This window comes from Falco cherrug, chromosome 5, assembly GCF_023634085.1.
Source record: "Falco cherrug isolate bFalChe1 chromosome 5, bFalChe1.pri, whole genome shotgun sequence".
NCBI lineage: Eukaryota > Metazoa > Chordata > Aves > Falconiformes > Falconidae > Falco > Falco cherrug.
This window is the reverse complement of record NC_073701.1, coordinates 16,475,099-16,493,906: the sequence shown is the minus strand read 5'-3', so window position 1 is coordinate 16,493,906 and position 18,808 is coordinate 16,475,099. Positions and strand designations below refer to the sequence as shown.

At 40.7% G+C, this 18,808-nt stretch overlaps 1 protein-coding gene across 8 annotated transcripts in view; it reads left to right on the top strand.

Annotated features, from left to right (window-relative positions):
• The window catches only part of PPFIBP1 (PPFIA binding protein 1), a 119,746-nt gene that overhangs the window by 79,848 nt on the left and 21,090 nt on the right, over window positions 1-18,808 (top strand). For 2 of the 8 annotated variants that reach the window (XM_055711338.1, XM_055711341.1), the window contains exons 8-15: window positions 5,948-6,040; window positions 8,377-8,491; window positions 9,956-9,988; window positions 11,322-11,383; window positions 12,099-12,174; window positions 15,106-15,263; window positions 16,181-16,311; window positions 17,861-17,914. In XM_055711338.1, the coding sequence (XP_055567313.1) occupies window positions 5,948-6,040; window positions 8,377-8,491; window positions 9,956-9,988; window positions 11,322-11,383; window positions 12,099-12,174; window positions 15,106-15,263; window positions 16,181-16,311; window positions 17,861-17,914 (722 nt within the window). Of the gene's footprint in view, window positions 1-5,947; window positions 6,041-8,376; window positions 8,492-9,955; window positions 9,989-11,321; window positions 11,384-12,098; window positions 12,184-15,105; window positions 15,264-16,180; window positions 16,312-17,860; window positions 17,915-18,808 lie in introns of all 8 variants that reach the window. The other 6 variants (XM_055711337.1, XM_055711340.1, XM_055711342.1 and 3 more) reach the window with 3 other exon arrangements.

Sequence of the window (18,808 nt, the reverse complement as noted above, 5' to 3'; positions counted from 1 at the left end):
ATCAGAGTGAGCTTTGCTGCCAGAGTGACATACCCCATATCAGAAATACTTTGGAGTCTGCCTAGGAAGCAGATCAAAATTTCCAACTTCGGGTTCATAAATGAGCTGAAATGTCAGATGTTCATATTGTGCATGTTCCAGATGTCATTCATTTCTGGAAGGAAAGAAGCCATAATGCCATCACAGGAGACAAAATCTGTCCTTTCCACTTTAGTCAGTGGTTTACCAACTCCCTTCCAGTTTCCTATGTATTTTCCAGTGAAGTGTCATTCCTCACTTGTGTTGCAAGCATAAGAGCAAAAGTTAGACTTGCTGTTGAATTACTCTCTTTGGACCTGTCTGTATTAATCTGCAGACCCAGAGAAGTCCACTGGTTGAAAAACAATGACTCGAATCATGTTCAGATTTGAAAGGTGGTGATTGTTTACATAGTGGTGGCAGTGTCCTTTCCTGCAGTGTAGCACATCTGGGTGTTGCTAAGCTGTGGGTTGTATTCACGTTGCCTCCTGTTACCTTTTCCTCTAGTTTGATACCAGGTGTTATGTGAAGTATCACAGCATTGCCTTAAAAGCAGTTGATTTGGCAGTCCTGGCAAGTACTGCGCATGGCAGTGCTGGAGAAATTGGTGGGGGGAAAGGTGGAGGGAATCGTTGAAGGTCTTCTGCATCCGTAGGAGGTGTGTTTAAGAGCTGGCTGCTTTCACAGCTCCCATGAGGTCTCTCTGCTCACACAGTGCTTGGCTCTTTCATGAGTTATAGCATACAAGTAACTCTCTTCACCTGTATACTGGCAGCTGTCATAAGCAGCCCAAATGATAGATAAATTAGTCGACAGCAGTAAATGGCTTTGGGGAGGCAAAGTTTGGTCTGGGTGACTGCAGTGACCAGGTGCTTTCAGAAGTGGATTCCACTGCATCTCTGTTTGTAAACATCCTGTGGTTTCTTGTGCTGTCCAAAACAGGTAACAAAAGTGATTGGGCTTTCAGTGATTGGCTTCCTCACTTTCTATCCTTATTTTTATTGAATATGATTCATTGCTGAGCTTGCCTGTACTCCCCCTTCCTTTGTTGCCCCCTAAACTGCAGTTTCTCCATAACTTAATAGCACAACTCAGCACACCAAGAAGGCGTACGTGGAGCTACCTCTGTTCCCAGAGAAGTGGTTAGAGTGTGGGGCCACAGCATGCCCTGCGACACGGGAGGCTCAGTGCAAGAGGCTAACCTCCGTGGCCGCTGTGAAGACCTTTCTCTTTGAAATACCTAGAAATAAGCCTAATGTCTTTGATAAAAATAAGGTAATTTTAATGTCTAAAAGGTAATTACTATAATTAGGGGCTATATAGATTTTTATCCTCGATATTTATGCCCGAAGTAATGAACTATTACTAAAACGTTCCTCCCTCCCTTTGAAAACCAGAATGAGGTAGTTTAGTGTGATAGAAATTATTACGTTGTTTCTTCTTTGTTTCAACACTTTATAGCTGTAAAAAGGCTTAGGCTTAGACACTGAAAGGGATAATAGGTCTTAATTTGCATTTTGTTCAGTGGAAAAATGAATGGCTAATTAGTTATAAGGGTCTCAGCCATGCAAAATCTCTTAACAGGTATTTTGGAGGCAGTACTTATTCAGAAGTACACAGTATTTTATTCAGTGTTAATCTAATTATATTCCTGTTTAAAGTAGTAGATGATCAATTATTTCAGCAGATCTGAGTATTTAAATTAATATTTAAAATATTCTACCATAAAACACATTATGGCGTTTACATACAGTGTTCAGATTGGAAAAGAATTCATACCCAAACTGGGAAAAAAAACCCTATGAATATTGCTTCTGTTTTTATTTAGGGAAATGGAAGTGAAAAGGGAAAACAAAACATTGATGTCTTACAACAGCTTCTGTGGAGCTGCTGTCTCCTACAGAATTACCATTCAGATTAAATCCTTCATATTATCCAGCTATTACTTATGTCTGTCATTGCAACTGCCCATTCCAGCTTGGTAGGTTTTTCATATTCACTGTTCTTTTTCTAAACAGATGCTTCACTGTATCTGTAAGCGTTTTCCTTTGTACTCTAGGACTTTACTCTCTAGATGTTCACAAATACACAGCTTTTTCAAAGCTAATTGTATACGTAATAGAGATTTATAATTGTTCTGTTCTTTAAATCATTCCAGTCTTTCCACTTTCTTAGCAGACACTATTATAATTTTCCTTAAGGAGCACGGGTGGTCTGACTTGGGCTGAGTTTATGTAAGAAAGTATCGTACAAGGGAGTTTATTTAGGGAGGAGTCCATAACCAGACACCGTCTTTGAAGCAGCAGCCAGAGGGTAAACTGGCTCACTCGTGGGAAATTCTTCATATTTTAAACACCACCAGTCTCCTTTGTGCAGATGAATTTCTGAGTGGTGTAGAACAATGTTTTTGTTTCCAGTGCCAGTAACAAAGCCTCTGACCCCTGTAGCTTAAAGTTATCATTGCTTTTTTGTGCCTCGCCGGCCTTGCTACGAAGAGCGCAAGTAACACGAGTAGGAGAGAAAAAGGCTTTGGGAAATAGGAGTCTGTGTGTCCCACCCTGTCAGCTCCGTTTATGGATCCATTCAGGGAGCCACCTAGTTGGGTGTTTGCATGGAGAGACCTGACTCTGGATCAAAAGAGGACCATTTCATGGCTCTTTCCTGGTCTTCAGGCTTCTAAGACAGGAACATGCATTATGCCCAAGACAGGTATTTTAACCCGTTCAGGGGTGGCTGCAGAGGAGGTATTAAATGCAGGCAAAGCAGGTGCCATACACTGGCCACCATGTGGGTGACTTTTACAGCTGATTCATCTGGGTCAGCCAGGGAACTCCATGGGTTTTTGGTCTGGTCTCAGATCCTGATGAACATATACAATACCCTGAGTGCCACGGGGACGTACACACCTCAAGCATCACACTGGTCCCAAAAGCTCTTCACGTCATAAGCAGTTGCAATGGCTGGCACCTTCAGGTTTCGAACAATGCCATGATGTCCTTGCTGGGGCTGCTGCAGGAGGGGCAAGTCGTAGTCCTTGCTGCGAAGGGTTTGTAGCCAAAATCAGTTGAACAGGGAATAGTGGAAGAGAAGAATAGATGTTTGAGGGCAGCAAGAAGGAAAATGAAGTACACTGGGAGGATTAGGATTTCTTAGGGAACCTCAGTGCCTTCGGCAGTCTCTACCTCCAGTAGCTTGCCCAAAGTTAAATAATAATTCTGTAGCAGGGGAGACAGCCCTTTTTGGGCCTTTTCTTTTTTTCTCTGCTCATTTATGCAAGGTGTGACCATCTCTTTTATACTAGTGAAGGGCTGTATATGGAACCTGGCAACTCTTTAATGTAGTCCTCTGCCTCAAAAAGATGAGAACAAATGCCATTTACAGTTACTGTGCTGTAGATAAGACATCAGTTAATGTTGCACTTGCAAGAGAGTAATTGGAAATATTTTTGGAGCAAAGAACGCTGTTAGGACTTGTCTTTAGTTCTATTTAACCCTTGAGAAATTTTACAGTATTTTTAGTGACCAGTTACCAGTGGTAAAAGTTCTGATTACCCATGAGGTCCATAACAGATTAAGCAGAAGAATTTAGTTTCTGCTCCAAGATCTTACACCCTTGGATACTGGTTGCAAGACTGCTCTGCTCTCTGTGAGATTGTGAGTGCATCTTGACACTGCTGTTAATCGATAAGGATTGTGCTAACTTTTTTCATTAAAAGGAGAAAAGTTTTGGTTTGTTATATGTTTTGCCTCACCAGGGGCCTTTTGAATATGGATAACTGGTTTCCCTCTCCTTCTTCAGTATTTTAAAAGTCCACATAGTTGTGTGTATCACATAAAAGTGATAAATACGTAGGCAGCAACCTCAGCACTTATTGCTACACAGCATGTTTTGACATTGGGTCATGCCAAAGCAAAAATGATGGCTGCAGGAAAGAAAAGCCCCAAATCGTCATAGTATCAAAGCTGACCATGAGATCTGGGAATGTAGATTTGTTAGAGGTCTCAAACACTTGGCATTGACAAGAAAGAGTTCAGTTGGTGTAGTCATGCAGACTGACATCCATGTACATTTATATTTAGAAGAGTTAGGTGCTTTGTAAAGGTCACACACTGGAGAATCAGTGAGGAATTGCAGGTGTACCCAAATCAGAAAGTCATACATTAGCAGTAGTAATTACTAATAGCATCAAAATTTTCATTTTCCTTGTAATTCTGGTGATTGAGCTTGGATCTTACTAAAGAAATACAGATGCTGCTCTGTCGCCATCAGATTTGTTAAGCACAAAATAATTACCAGAGGCCTGTAAGCTCAGAAGATGTGGTGTGGGGCTGGAAGGCAGGTGGTACTAGGGACCTGTGAATGTCAGGTGCTGGCTTGTTATTTTGTAAAGTATAGATCTCCATTAATTATATAACTAGCTCTGAAAAAATGTGCTTATAGTTGTTAGCTCAATGTACAGCATTGTTTAACATGGATAGGATTTGCCTTACCATGCAGAAAGACGAGACCTAAGTACTGTACGATCTTCTTGGTAGTTTAACAGCCCTTGTGCTGTGGTTCCAGTCTGCTGTGTTTTCTAGGGTGCACGAAGAGCTTATCTCCTCCTTTGAAGCATTTCCTGGTGATACAGTGTTACAGTAGCTGCTGAGAAACTGCTTTTTTTTTTTCTTTTTCTTTTTTTTCTTTTTCTTTTTTTTCTTTTTCTTTTTTTTCTTTTTCTTTTTTTTCTTTTTCTTTTTTTCTTTTTCTTTTTTTTCTTTTTCTTTTTTTTTCTTTTTCTTTTTTTTTCTTTTTCTTTTTTTTTTCTTTTTCTTTTTTTTTTTTCTTTTCCTTTTTTTTTTTTTTTTTTCTTTTTTCACACAAACATAACACTGGTCTGGTGTCCATACATCAACTAAAGGTCACAACACAGAAGCTTGCTGGACAACTTTGAATTGCATGAAAGAGACACCTTTCTGATGATGTGTTCCCTTGCTGAGCAGGAAAATCGTTTTCCCAATAAGCTGTGGTTTGTTATCTCTTATATAGAAGGATACTTTGTCCTGGCTGTTCCGCAGGCTTCCTGCAGGTCTGCAGCTGGCCACTTAAGATCCCATTTTGCCATGTTGGCAATGGGGAGGTTTGGAGAAAGAGTGCCTTGCACCTTGGTGGGGCAGTGCAACTCAGAGTTTGTTTCACCACTGCAGGAAGGGAGCTGTAGAGCTGGTGGCACTCAGGGCTGACCTCCAGACCTAGTAGGTCTTTCCAAGAGGATGGCCAGGAGGTCGAGCCATTCTCCTGAATAGCTCAGATGTGACTTGGTGCCGGCTCCGAGTTTCTTCCAAACCAGGTTGAATTTGCAAAGCTCGGATGTAGTGGTGCCATTGATGCTTAAGCACATAGGCCTTTGTGCTTGTGGAAACCAGTGGATGGCTCTGCCATTCAGCCGTCAGGTAGAGAGGGGTTCATCTGAGTGGTGGAAATGTGTATTTACGCTGTAATGGCTTCATCTTCTGAAAAGGCAGGTGACAGCTGGTGAGCCTGAGGTGTGAGGGGAGGGGAGGATGTGGCTGCTGTGTATTGAAGGACAGCTGCCACCGTTTTCCATTACCTGCCCATAGCAGCAGACATCCAAGCAGGTGAGCAGCCAGAGAGGCAGGAGGCCTTTCTTGGCCCTCAACACAGGGGACACAACTTCAATTTATGTCTCCTTTTTCCTCTGCCCTCTTGCATTCAGTGCATTAATGCAGAAACTGAGAAATACAGTCCCTGCATACCTAGGAAGCTCTGAATTGCCTGACTTAGCTATGAATGTGGATGGTGTGTGTTTGTGTATGGAGCGACTTTTATTGCTGCTATGTTTTCATGGTCCTATCAATGGGTAGCAATTATTCTGTTTTGTTTACTGAATTTCTTTGTTGTTTCTGGTCTTGTTTTTTCCCTCACTCAGGATTTGATCCAGGAAATAAATGAATTGCGGTTGAGAGTGGGAGAAATGGACAATGAAAGACTCCAGTATGAGAAAAAACTGAAAACAACCAAAGTAAGTGAAGGCTGAGGGGGAAGAAGCAGAGATGGGTGTAAGTCAGGCTTTAGAAGTTCGCTGCCTTTTCCCCAGTCCTTGCCTGCACCCTGCAAAATCCTGAGCACGCTCAGGCCCAGGAGTTTCATGGTACTCAGCAACACGGGTTATTTCCAAATGTCGAGCTGTGTTTTTCGGATCTGGACATTGTTTTTTATGAAGGATAACTTACCATGCAGCTGGCTGTTAACAGTAAATTTATTACCAGTTTACACCCTTGTTTCACATATGTGTCAAGAAACACCAGTTGCAGTACGTAAGGCATTTGCCATAGGTGAGACCAAAGCTAAGCATTTATTTTTTCCTAAATGTGCTAAAAATCAGCCACTTCTGATGAGAAAGCATTCACCAAAGTAATTCTAGCAGCCTGTTTCTGTAAGTGTCTAACTTCGCTTTGCCATTTAGCCTTGTCTCTTTTCTATCTTTAGTTTTCTCTCACTCCTCTGTCTCTGTTACCAGTCTTTAATGGCCAAACTTTCTAGTATGAAAATCAAGGTGGGTCAGATGCAGTATGAAAAGCAACGGATGGAGCAAAAAAGCCAGATGCTAAAGGTGTAGTAGTTTCTGGGTAACATTGGGTCTGTTTTGAATCCTTCATGTTCCACCATTTTACAGTCTGTCTTGCATCGTGCTGTCATGCTCTGTTCTTCATTAATTGCTGTGTGTTGATATGCAGTGTGCCCTTTCCCATTAGATGTGGAAAGCTCCTTATGCAGATATTCCTTGTAAACAGCTTTTATATTGGATGGGAGAGGGTTTTGGTGTTGTGGGCTTTGCATAGGTTACACATAATGGAATTAAACTTGGATTAAATCATTCCCCTTCCAAGGAAAGATCGCCTCTTCTGTAGGTTACATCCGTTATTCAAACAGAACATTTTCTCACCTTTTTGGAAAAATCTTATTCATAAAAACTAGCTAGAAAATAGTGATCGTTTTATACTGTCCCCTCTACCATGTAAGTTTACAGTGTGTTTCTAATTCGGGGAAGAAATATGTATCAACAACCACATGCAGCTCTAGTTGCACAGGGATACAACAGCAGCTTCTCTAGTGACCAAGAGGTGTTCTTGTTTTGGAGAAGCATGAGTCTCACAGAAATCCCATCAAAATTAAAGTTGGAGCACTGGAGGACTGTATTGCCTAACCATTGTTCTGGAAGAAGCTTTGATTTACTGACAATTTTAAGATTGATCTATTTTTTTAATATTGCTTTAGAGCAAACGGGAACCAATTTGAGACATCCTGTAGTCTGGACCATAGTTTGCGTCACAGACATCACTGTATATTTGCAACAGATCTTTTGAGGGAAGCTCAGGAATATACTTAAGCCACAGTATTCTAGTTTGGTTTATTCCTTTCAGGATTTAAAACTTCAGTTAGAAGCTGTAAATGCCAAAATTGTGAGTCTTGCCTTGTTTTGTTTTGTTTACAAACTGAACAAATTAAATTTTCAGTGTTGGGTACATTTGCACTGAGGGTCCTGTCTTGATGATGCTGTTGCACAAGATATCCTCGGACATCAAAGAAACATGTTACTAAACTGGGTAGGATTTGACTCAGATTTTAAAAAGTTAAGTGCATGGATCTGTGCCAGCCACTTGCTAGTGCAGATGGTTAGATCTAAGTTAAAATTTGCTAGCATTTATCTAATACACCCCAACTCCCCCAAACACCATCTGTCTTATTCCCGTGAATCTCAGCTCTAAGTTTCCTTTCCTAATGCTTGATCAGCAAACCCAAACTGTGGCAGAGGTACCACATTTTCATCTGAACTGCTTTCCAGTATGTGTTTATGTGCTTGATGGTGTTGTGATTATTTTTCTTTCATAGAATCAGTGGTTATTTCTGAAACTGTCCTCAGCCTGGTGTAAGCACGGTTCCATAATTGTCCACCTTTGAACATGCAAAATGCCCTATAAATACCAAAATAAGTGTATGTAAATTTTAACATTCAGCCTCATCACCTGCACTTTCTCTGTCTCTGCAAGGCTAAATAAATAAGAAAACTACTTTTGCTTTACTTAAATTTAGATGTAAAATCTCTTCTCAATTATATATGAGGCCAACATTTTCGGACCGTAGGCTCCCTGGTTTTGTCCCCTTGTGGACTCCACGGTCTGTTGTGATGTTCAGACTCAGTTTGGTGGGTGTACCCTCAGCCAGTATAAATGTCAGGGGGCCCTTGGTCATCTTCACTGGCTGAGGACTTGTCCGCCATGCTTCATAGGAGGGAATTTTGGAAATGTCTCAGATGAGTGTGGAAGCTTTCACTGAGTGATTCTGTGTGTATTACAGGATGAGCTAGCAGCTTTGAAAGACAAACTAGAGCAGAAGGAAGCTGAGGTAAAAAGATTACAAGAAAAATTGGTTTGCAAGCTGAAAGGAGAAGGAATTGAAATACTGGACAGAGGTAAGAAGAAGGGAGGCTCTGTTACCATGTCCTCCGAGGTCACCTCATCCGAGGTCATGTTTGCAATAACAGATAAAAGCCTCAACTTTCATATACTTTCTGCCTTTGTGTTTACTTCTTTGAATATAGTTAGTTGGTGTTCACGATGCAACTGCTGAACCTACTGTCACAGCAAGTTCTTGATCAACTTTAAATTAGCCTAAGTAATCCCTAGTTAGCTCTTTACATGGTTTGCGTAGTGCCTCAAAGGATGCAGTTCATACTGGTAAAGAAATCCTTAAACTAATTTCAACAAGTTCCCCCAAAAGATTATATTGATAAGGAAACTTTCTACGTGGGCTGGGTGTTGCTTGTACACCCGTTACTGGTAAGGAAGGGGAAAAGCTGAACTACAGACCAAAGTATGATGTGTACTGGTAATCTTCAGTGTGGACTCAGCCATAAATAGGTGAAATCGAAGACTGGTTCTGGATTTGTGCACTAGTCAAGTCTAAATCCTAATTAAGCTTTAATTAGCATAGAAATTTTACGTGTCAGATAACTTTTATTTGCTTGCAAAGAAGAAACAAAATCAGTATTTATTTGGGAGAAACTTAATTCGGGAACTTATTTAAAAACAGAAATTTTTCTTTAAGGCCTCAATCCTGCAATTTCACTTCTGAATATATCTCACTGATAGTTATTGCTGATTTTAAGATTGTGCTGTTAAAGTATGTTTTCTAGAAAAATAAAGCCACAAGAGATCAGTTAGTCTCCTCCCCTGACCCAAGGAGGAAAATGCTCTGTGTTGATTGTAACATTTTATTTAATAAAATGTTCTGTTTTCAAAACCACTGCATAAGATCACTAAAAGTAGCCACATTGAACTGTGATTCTTTTTCCTTTTTTTTTTTACCATTTAAATGTGAACCTTGTCTGACTTTATTGCATTTATGACTGCTTAAATGGGGCTTCTTGGGGGCTGCTGTGTACGTTGAACTCCCATTATGCTGCTTTTCAGCTTTAGTTTTCAGTATAGCTCAGCACGAGATCTTCTGCCGTGATGAACCATGTTTTTTCTGCCTTGGACTAATATTAAATAATGATGTTTGTAGCTAACACAGGTGATCTGCCCCATTAGCTGAATTGTGCTTTCTGAACAAATATGTATACGGTATCACTTAGCTGGCTTTTGCCAGTAAAGTGTTAGCTTGAGAGTACTCTATTGGCATAAGCCTTTTCTGAGACCTTACAAGCTGAAAAATATATTCTTGAGACAGGTAGTTGTGTATAAGAGCAGAGAGACTATTTTGTGCCTTTAGGAATGTTAGCACCACGGGAGTGCAGGTTGAAACGCTGAACTGCTTGCCTCTGCAATGATACATGAGGAATAGTTGACTTCCTTAAGTATCTGTATTGTCTTAAAAGTTATTTAATGTCATAACCTTTATGCTAATTTCAAATCCAATGGATTTTCCTGCACAGATGAAAATTGTAAAAAGAAGCTCAAAGATAAAAGTAAGGTTTCTGGTGTCTTTCCGCAAGCATTTGCATTTCAGAAGTGCTTTCCAGAACAGCTTTCTGCATGTGTTTGCAAAACTGCTTTAACAAACATTGTGAGGTTGTATCATCTATAACCCTTAGTTACACTTACAGTAAAGTGTGAGAATAAGAGTGGATATATCACACTTTAAATCCAAAGTTTTCTGAAGAAAAGCTGATGGGCAAAGAAAGATGTGGTCTCATGGAGACTCAAAAAACAGTTGCCTCTCAATGAAATGCAGTCAACAATCCAGTAAACCAGATTTTCAGTTAGCATAATGGAGTGAAAATCTTTGGAACTGGATCAGCTGCTCTTTTAGCCCAGTGTGTCTTTCATCTAGAAAGCCAGGCGGCTTGTTTTCTTCTTGCATTTCATTAAGGAGGAAAATGTTCCTCCCACTCTTGTTTGTTTTCCAAGAAATTTTAGGAAGTTAAAACCAAGGTAAAATGCTTGCTTGCCTGTGAATTCGGCCACCTGCCTGTGTCTGTAATGAAATCTAAAGTTCACTTCATTTATGCAAGGAAGATTTTTAGCAAAATTTAATATTATTTCAATTCTTTTTTAATTTCTAGTCCAGAACACCTGCAGTATCTAACCTTGTTAGAACATATATGTTTGCATGTATTTATACTTTGTTGTAAGTAAGGATTATAGATGAAGTGCAGAACACTGTCATCTGTATTAGGGACCTTTTCCAAGTCTGAACTACAGTATATATCCCAGCATGACTGCTCATCACAGCAAATACTTGTATCATTCCATTGTGCTGTCCTCATTTCTGCATCCGTACTGAATTAAGACTAAGCATCACTGCACAGTGCTTTCTTCATCATATCCATTAATCCTATTGCTTTGTATAGTGGGGTTTTGAGATGCCATTTGGGGTGTTTGTTGACTGTTGTACTGAGGATGAGTTTTATTGCACTCCAAATGCCGTATTTTGTATTTTGGACTTTTTGTTTTGCAGTTATTTGAAAGATGCAGATACTGAAAGTCAAGCAGTAATTTTACTCTTGACTTTTCCATTGTCCTAAGACTAGGGAGGGGTGGGTGAGGAAATTTCCTGAATTTCATCGTTTCGTTGATAAAAATGTCAGAAAAAATGTTTTTAAGAAAAAGGGGTTTTTTTCTATATATTTCCATCTAAAATAGAATTTAAGTGGCTTATGTTTTGAAAGTAAATTTACAAATTAAAAGACAGATATTACCAAGTTGCTTCTAGGTTTTTTGTGTTTGTTTGTTTGGGTTTTTTTATTTCCTTACACTGTCTTATTTAAATTGACTTGGAGAACTGTATTGTGTTTTTAGATATAGAGGTACAGAAAATGAAGAAGGCGGTAGAATCTCTAATGGCAGCAAATGAAGAGAAGGTAGCAAAGTCATTATTTTTTCAGTAGTCATTCATCAGGTTGAGTTAAATCTCTAAGAAAATCTGTATATATGAACTTGTCACAATGCAATTAAAAAATCAAATTTGAAAGAATCAGTGATTCACTATTGTGAGAAGCACTGCGGTACCTTTAAGGAGCTATAACTGAGCATTTATGAGCTCTGTTGTGTATACACAGAGTCCTTACACTGTTGTGTCATTCAGTTTAGTGTGACTGCAATTCACACCATGATCTGAAAATGTAAAGAGCTTCATACAAGTCCCATGAGATATCACAAACTGTGTTTCCAAAAGGGCTTTCTGTAAAATACTCATTGTTTTCATGTATGTTTTTGTGCATTCATATGCATGTGCACTTTGTAGGATGTTTCCTTTTGATCGCCAAAGCCCTAAATCCTTTGATTACTGCTTTCTTTGTACGTGGCAAATTTGTTATACTCTACCTTTGACTTAACAAGGGACCTGAAATTGACTTTCAATACTGGAACAATTCTGGTGATTAACCAGATGCTAGTTTTTGCTAAATACAAGTTTTGATATTTCAAAGCCTCTCAGAGTTCTGGGTCCGCTCCCATCCAGACTTCCCATTTCTTTTAGTCTCATAACCGATTAAACTGAAGATTATCTAGTCTTTGTAGTTCTTATTCTTGATTCACTGAAGGAAGAAGCACAGTCACAACTTTGCTTTGTTTTAGGATCGGAAGATAGAAGAGCTTCGGCAATCTCTGAATAGGTACAAGAAAGTTCAAGACATGGTGATACTGGCTCAAGGTAAAAAAGGTATTGTACAATCAAAAAAACCCAACACTACTTGCATTGAAACTCTAGGTGCATTGTGGTAGTGTTATATCAACTCAGACTTAATATGGAATCACCTCTTGGGTAGAGTAAAAGCCAGTTCTTCTAACTGGTGTGAACTGGTAAATTGCCTTTTTTGTCCAGGCAGCTGCATGTTTGGGTGCTATCCCATTTATCATCTGGTAGTGGTAACTATTATTGTCACATTGTTTATTTCCCCCTTGTAAAATTATTTTGGGTATGATAAGCTCTCAGGCTCTTTCCACAGCCTTCTGAAATGCCTTTCAGGGCTGGCAACTACATTAACTGCTAAAAATTGCTGTTCCCTTCTCCTGCGTGTATTCCTGGGGAGGGCTTGGTAGCTGAGCAGAGCAGTGCCTGAGCAAGCACGTTCCTGCAAGCCAAACCAGCACCGCCCTGGCAGCTGCGCACGCTGTAAGAGCAATGCCTGAGAGCTGCAAAAGTGTCTGTAGCAAAGTGGGTGTGCTGCCAGGACTGTGTTGTGATGACACGCCACATCTTTGGCATATAATGAAGCCTTCGCAAATACCACATGCAGCAGCTATGGAAGAGTTCTTCTTCCTTAACACAGTAGGGGGGCAGGCTTGCTTTTGCTACCAGTCTTTTGTCACACACACCCCCCCAAAAAAAAAAAAAAAAAGCCTTCTCTGCCACCAGATAATGAGCTTAACTGTGTGCCTGAAATGGTAGCTATAATATATACTGTAACATATAACGGTCCATTCCATGTGTTCCAAGGCTGGTGAAAGTTTCCAGATCCAGGAGCTTCTGACCCCCAAAGATGATAAATGTTGAGGTGGTCATCAGTTTGATGTGATTGTATTGAATACCCTGTCTCTCTCCTTCCTCCCTTAAAAGAAAATCAAAAGAAACGCACATAGAACATAACACTGAAATGGTTCTGGGGTTTCAGATGAAAACACTCAGGTGTTAGAAAATGAGCACCTCCCTTTACAGCAGTAACCCTGGCCTGGTGGGATGTTTCCCTGCATCATCCTGTTCTTTCATCACTCAAGTTGCATTTTATAGGTCATTGTCCTCTGAAAGACCTGTCCCCAAAGTTTTTAACACATTAGCATTGTGATAATCTATGTGCCTATAATATGTGCAACTTAATAGTCTGCACCACAGCGTTGTATTACCACCTTATGGAAACCTCCCTTGTCATGGAGTCCTCTGAAGGCCAGAGAAGGCCAACCCGCCTTTCCCGAGGCCTTGAACTGACCCTGGTCCATTGCCTGAGCTGTTATTAGGACAGACAAGGGCTTGTGGCTTGTGTATGCCATCCAAATGTTGGAGGTGAATGACCTTCCTAGGAGAGGGATGTAGGAGCCCCCAGAGATGCTTTCAAAGAGTGAATGAAGATCGTCAATAGCCAGAAATGAGTGAGGAGGCAAAATACGGATTTTTGTGGTGGGTGGATTTATGTTTGGGCTCTTGGGTCTGCTGTCATGAGCCAGGGCAGGAAAAGTGGAGGGCAGAGCCCCATCTGGACATGCTGCTGAGACTCGAGCTAAGACCCAGGGAAAAGAGAGGCTCCTGGTGCCCCTCTTTGCTTCTGCCTGGGTTTTAAGAGGCCGTGACTGCAGCAAGGAGATCCAGACCTTTGCTCCTGAGGGGGCCAGCTGATCTGCAGGGCTCCATGAAAGCCCTCAACCATGGTCTCCAGCTGTCTGTCCTGCACCCCCACAGCCACTGCAGACCCGAGGCAGGCGCAGCGGTGGGTTCTGGAAGCAGCTTCTCTTTAGTCCGGTGCCATGGATGTAAGCCAGGATAGGAGCTGGCACGCACCAGAGCGTGCTGGGCTGAAAACTCTGTGTGCTTTGGATCTTGGTATGTAGGGTCTTTTCCTTCCTTGAAACTGTGCATTAAGGACACAGCTGCATGTTTTCAATCTGCAAGGCTGGCAAAGCACGTTATCCATGAGGGAAGAGGAAGGGTGTTGATGGGGGCTGAGACACCATGCAATATTTCTTGAATAGGTATTGCTCTTCCATGTAGTGCTGTGCCTTCAAAGACGGGATGTTAAAACAGACCTCAGGTCTCTGGGAGCTGTGCTTTGTGGTCAGTTCATGGAGCATAGACAGAGATTTCAGGGAATGAAAAACGGGCAAGAGAGGTTTTTGCTGTGAACAGACTTTGGCTTGTATTTGCATCATGTCTTTGGCAATGAGTGCTAGGTTTCTGCTCACTTTGTAGAAAGTATGAGTTGCCTTTAATTTTTTCTTGTCAGTGTCAGTACTCAGGTACCCATGACAAGTGTGGATATCCAAGCCTTTTGGTAGTACTGAGGCAGCTCAGAAGCGAGTTATTTGTGGGGAGCAGAGGATGCCAGGTGCTGGTGTGGGCTGTGGCATTACCTAAATGAAACACAATTTGTGACAGTCTGCAAATACTTAAAAGCTGGTGTTAGACTCTTGTGCAATGGGCTGCATTTTGCCTATGGGTAGTTTGAAGATATCATAAAGGTATCTTAAGTCTCAGCAGACATGACCCCCTGGTCTTTCCCTAGTGAATAAAGGAAGAGAAGCATTTAGTATGAAATTCCAGAACACAGGACAGGAAATAACTACTCCAGTTTATTCAGCTTGTTGAAACTGATCCCACTAAGCACCCTGAGGGCATTTGCTGGGCTTTTTGCTGCCAGATGTATGTTCTCCCTCTGCTCAAACCCTGCCATGTTGTGGGGGTTGAATTCAGAAGCGACATTTGGCAATGACTCCCCTTCTTCTATTGTAGTCTGTCATAAAAAAAATTTAAAAAATCCTAGCCTATTCCCTTTTCGGCTCATAAATGAGCATGCTGGCTGTGCCTTGCATGGGAGCAGGGGACATCATGTATCCAGAAGTAAAGCCAACAAGTTTCCATCTTCTGTCCCTCCAGGCAAGGAAAGTGACAGTGAAGACTTCTTGAATTCAGGGTCTGTTTCCACGGTTTTATTGGACACACCAAGCCTGACTGACCCAGAGAAAAGCCCGTCCCCAACCCCAGTAACAGCATCTCCAATCCACGATGAGTTTAATGTGAATATTCATGAAGAGGTATCTTTTCTTCTTCCTTATTTAATGCTATCACTCCTTGTAAACATTGCATGTGCTGAATTCATATTGCAAGATGCCAAAACTCAATTTTCTGAAAAGATTTTTCTGCGTTGCACAGTTTTTAGTGATGTCCTGTATCCTTTTGGAGAATGTAGTTTTCTTGTGAAAGCTGCTGAGGAATTTCATTTGAGTTCAGTTAAATTTATTTTTCTTAGTCATCAACCAGGATCAGGAGGCAGCAAATAGCTGTATTTGTCATGAGAATGGGTCTAAACTACTTTTCCTATGAAACATAGAAATGACTTTTCATATCAACGCTGTTTTAGGAGCTGCATTTAATTTGTCAGGAACTTGAAGTAAATGTGTTGGGACTTAGTTAATACATCCTGTCATATTTGAAAGGATGCAGTCATCATTACATCCATTCAGTTAAATGATAGGTAGGTTGTGGTCTAGTCTGTGATTGCAAAAATCAGATTTTCCAGTAATAAAACTATAGAACTCTTCTCTTAAAGCTCTGAGTCAGAGCGGGAACTTGACTTACTTAACTAAACAGCATGAACAGACTATGAAGAAAAACTAAATTAAATCCAATGTTTAGCAGCTTTTTGGTATTCCCTGACTGGCTGAGGACAGGAGTAAACCTGAAAAGTGAACTACCCTTCATGGGACCTGTGGTAGAGATAGCAGGCAGCTTTGAAAGACTTGAGAGGTTTTTGTCTATGCTGTACCTTATTTGTGCAATGATTCATGTTTTATCTTCAGTGTCATCTTTCAAGTAGTAAATCATTGTATTACAATAGAAAGAAATCTTAAATTTCAGATCCTTCTTTTCATAATTTATGTTACTCTTTTCACCTATGACTGCTTAATTTCAGCTCAAAACAGTGTTAACATGTATTCTTCGTTCTTTTTAGAATTCCTTACAGATCCATACCAGTATTTTACAGATTTCGATCCCATCTTTCTCATCAACATCCAAGAGCTCAGAAACTGTTGCAGAGAAAGTGAAAACACAGCCTAAGTTAGATCCTGCAAGTGAAATGAGGTATTATTGTTTCCATGTATTTTTCAATTTTAATTCCAGTGTTCTGTGACGTTTAATGAGAGTAATAGTCTGTCAGTTACTGTATTGTCAAGTCATTAAGTCAGTTAAACAAGGCTAGTATTCAGCTGACTAGCTATAGCAAACGAAGCTTATGTTTGTGAAGTGCATTGATTAAATCTTTTTCATTAAGTATTAGTTTGGTTGCTGTTGCTCGTAGCAGCGCTCATACTCTATACCAGCTGCTTCACAAGAAATGAACAGAAGGAGAGAAAAACTGATCTAATGTAGCAAAGGACACAGAATCATTTTTATCTAGGTTTACATCATCTAGGTCTGACTGAGATAGTGTTGGCTGTGCTAGCACAAATGCATTCCTGGTGATTTGCATTCAGACATTTTCCACAGTTGGTAAAGATTGCTGTAAGGCACTGCCAAAACTGCAACAAAAGGGCTCTCCAGCTCTAAACTTGAGCTGTTCATGGAGCCCCAGAAGGAAACCCAAGCAGCATTTCAAAAGATCAGAGAAAGAGATCTCCTTGCTGCCGTCCTTTGGTGTGATGAACTGCAAAGACATTTGTTCATTCACTTTTATGAGAGCCCTGCCTGAGATTTTGAAAGCCAGATGAGATGTGCAGGCACAATGCCCCAGGGAAGCCAGGGTGGGGATGTGTGGCTGCACCCTGGGGCTGTGGCTGAGCTGTGGCACCCAGGGACGCCCATGCTTGAACCCCGTGGCAGCCTCCTGGGTGACAAGTGTCCGTCAGCTTCCTCCAGCATTTCTAAGCCTGCCACCCTTCTTCCCTGAGTGAGGAAACCTGGCCCCTGCAGATCTGGACTGGCACTGCAGAGTACTGAAAAGTGCACCACACTTGCAGCTAGACAAAGGCTGTGCTGGCGGGTTTTTTTCTGGGTCCAAATCCCTGGCTTTATCTAAATGGTTATCAAATGCTAAGAATTCAAAGGCAAGGAAATCTTGTTGGCTTAAAACTGTCATCGATCTTGATGCTGAAAATCTGTGCAAGCACAAATTGATGTGTGATTTTTCCAGTTCCAGTCAAAGAAAGCATCTTATCCTGATCACCAGCTTTGCTTTCTTTCTGCTGTGCTGTGCCTCCTGCAGCTCTAACCATCACCAGCAGGGATTTCTTCTGTGTCCTGTCATGGAAAAAAACAGTCAAAACACTAACCTGCAGCAAAATGTCATGCACTGTGGTGACTGACCGAGAGCCAGTGACCTCCACCACTTGGTGCTGCAGCAGGCCCTGCCCATGCTGTAACCTCTGCTTTTATATAAGGTGAATAGTGCAGTATTGTCATCAACTTGCAATGTCAGTTGCCTTTCCTGGGGCTCTTGAGCTCACCTTTGTCCTTAATCTTTCACAAGACTTGGCACCATAGAGGGGAAAATTTGCCATGTGTTAGTACCGTAACAGCTGAAGTGAAAACAGGATTAAAGCAGGCTGAGACTCTAGGTTTTCTGTATCAGCAAGATATGTGGATGGGATCCGCAAATGTCTGTCTTTTTTCCTATCTTTTTTTGGTTTTACAGTGAAGGAAGATCAGTGGGTTCCTCCCCAGAAACTCAGCTGTGTGATAGTCCAGTGTAAGTATCATAATAAAAAATGTTTAGGAAACATATTTATATGTGATTCTCAACTTGAAGTCTCCCCCAACACATATTTTACATACACGTGTAAATAATGTCCACTAATTCTAGACAAGATGATATTTAGTGGCGGTAGTTTTCTGCTGATGTCCTATATGTTTTTGCAGTCGTTATTTTCCAATGCTTTATCTGTGCACATATGCAGTTAATTTTTTTTTAAGTTGTGAAGCATCTCTGATTTGGTTGTAGACCATCAATATACTTCAAAGTGTACAGTTTTCTGTAGTACATGTACATGTGATTTGCTTTTTGCTTTTGATAGTGGCAGAAAGCTGACTCCAATGAGAAAACAGTTTTAATTTCTTAATTATAGCCATTTTGCCTAGGGAAATCAGTGGGACTGTTTATGAACTCAAAGCTGAGTCAAAGCTATTTGTTAGCAAGGAGCCTAAGTCAACAGGTTTTGTCTGGTACACAAAGTGAGGCTCAGCAGCTATTTTTATTTCAAGTGACTTAGTGCCATGAGAATTCCCAAAGCCAAATTCTGCTCCCCTTATGTTGGTATAAAGATAGGTAACTTTGTAAAATTCAGTTAAGTTACTCTTAATTTGTACTTGGTTGCAGGAGAAATTGTAATGGTAACTTTCTTTTAACCAGACTTAAGTATTCTAGATTGTAAATCCCACCATAAGTTGGGAGATACCTGATCTGAAATGGAAAATGGAACTGCGGATAAAATGCTAAAGCGCACATGCTTGACTTAATATGCTTGGCTTCTTTAAGGATTAAATTAGTCAGAAGCCTGTTGCTAAAAATACTGTTTTTCATAGCTTTGTTTATATCACTTCCTTTGCCTGTGTAACTTTTGCTTGTGCTTCTGAAAATACAACA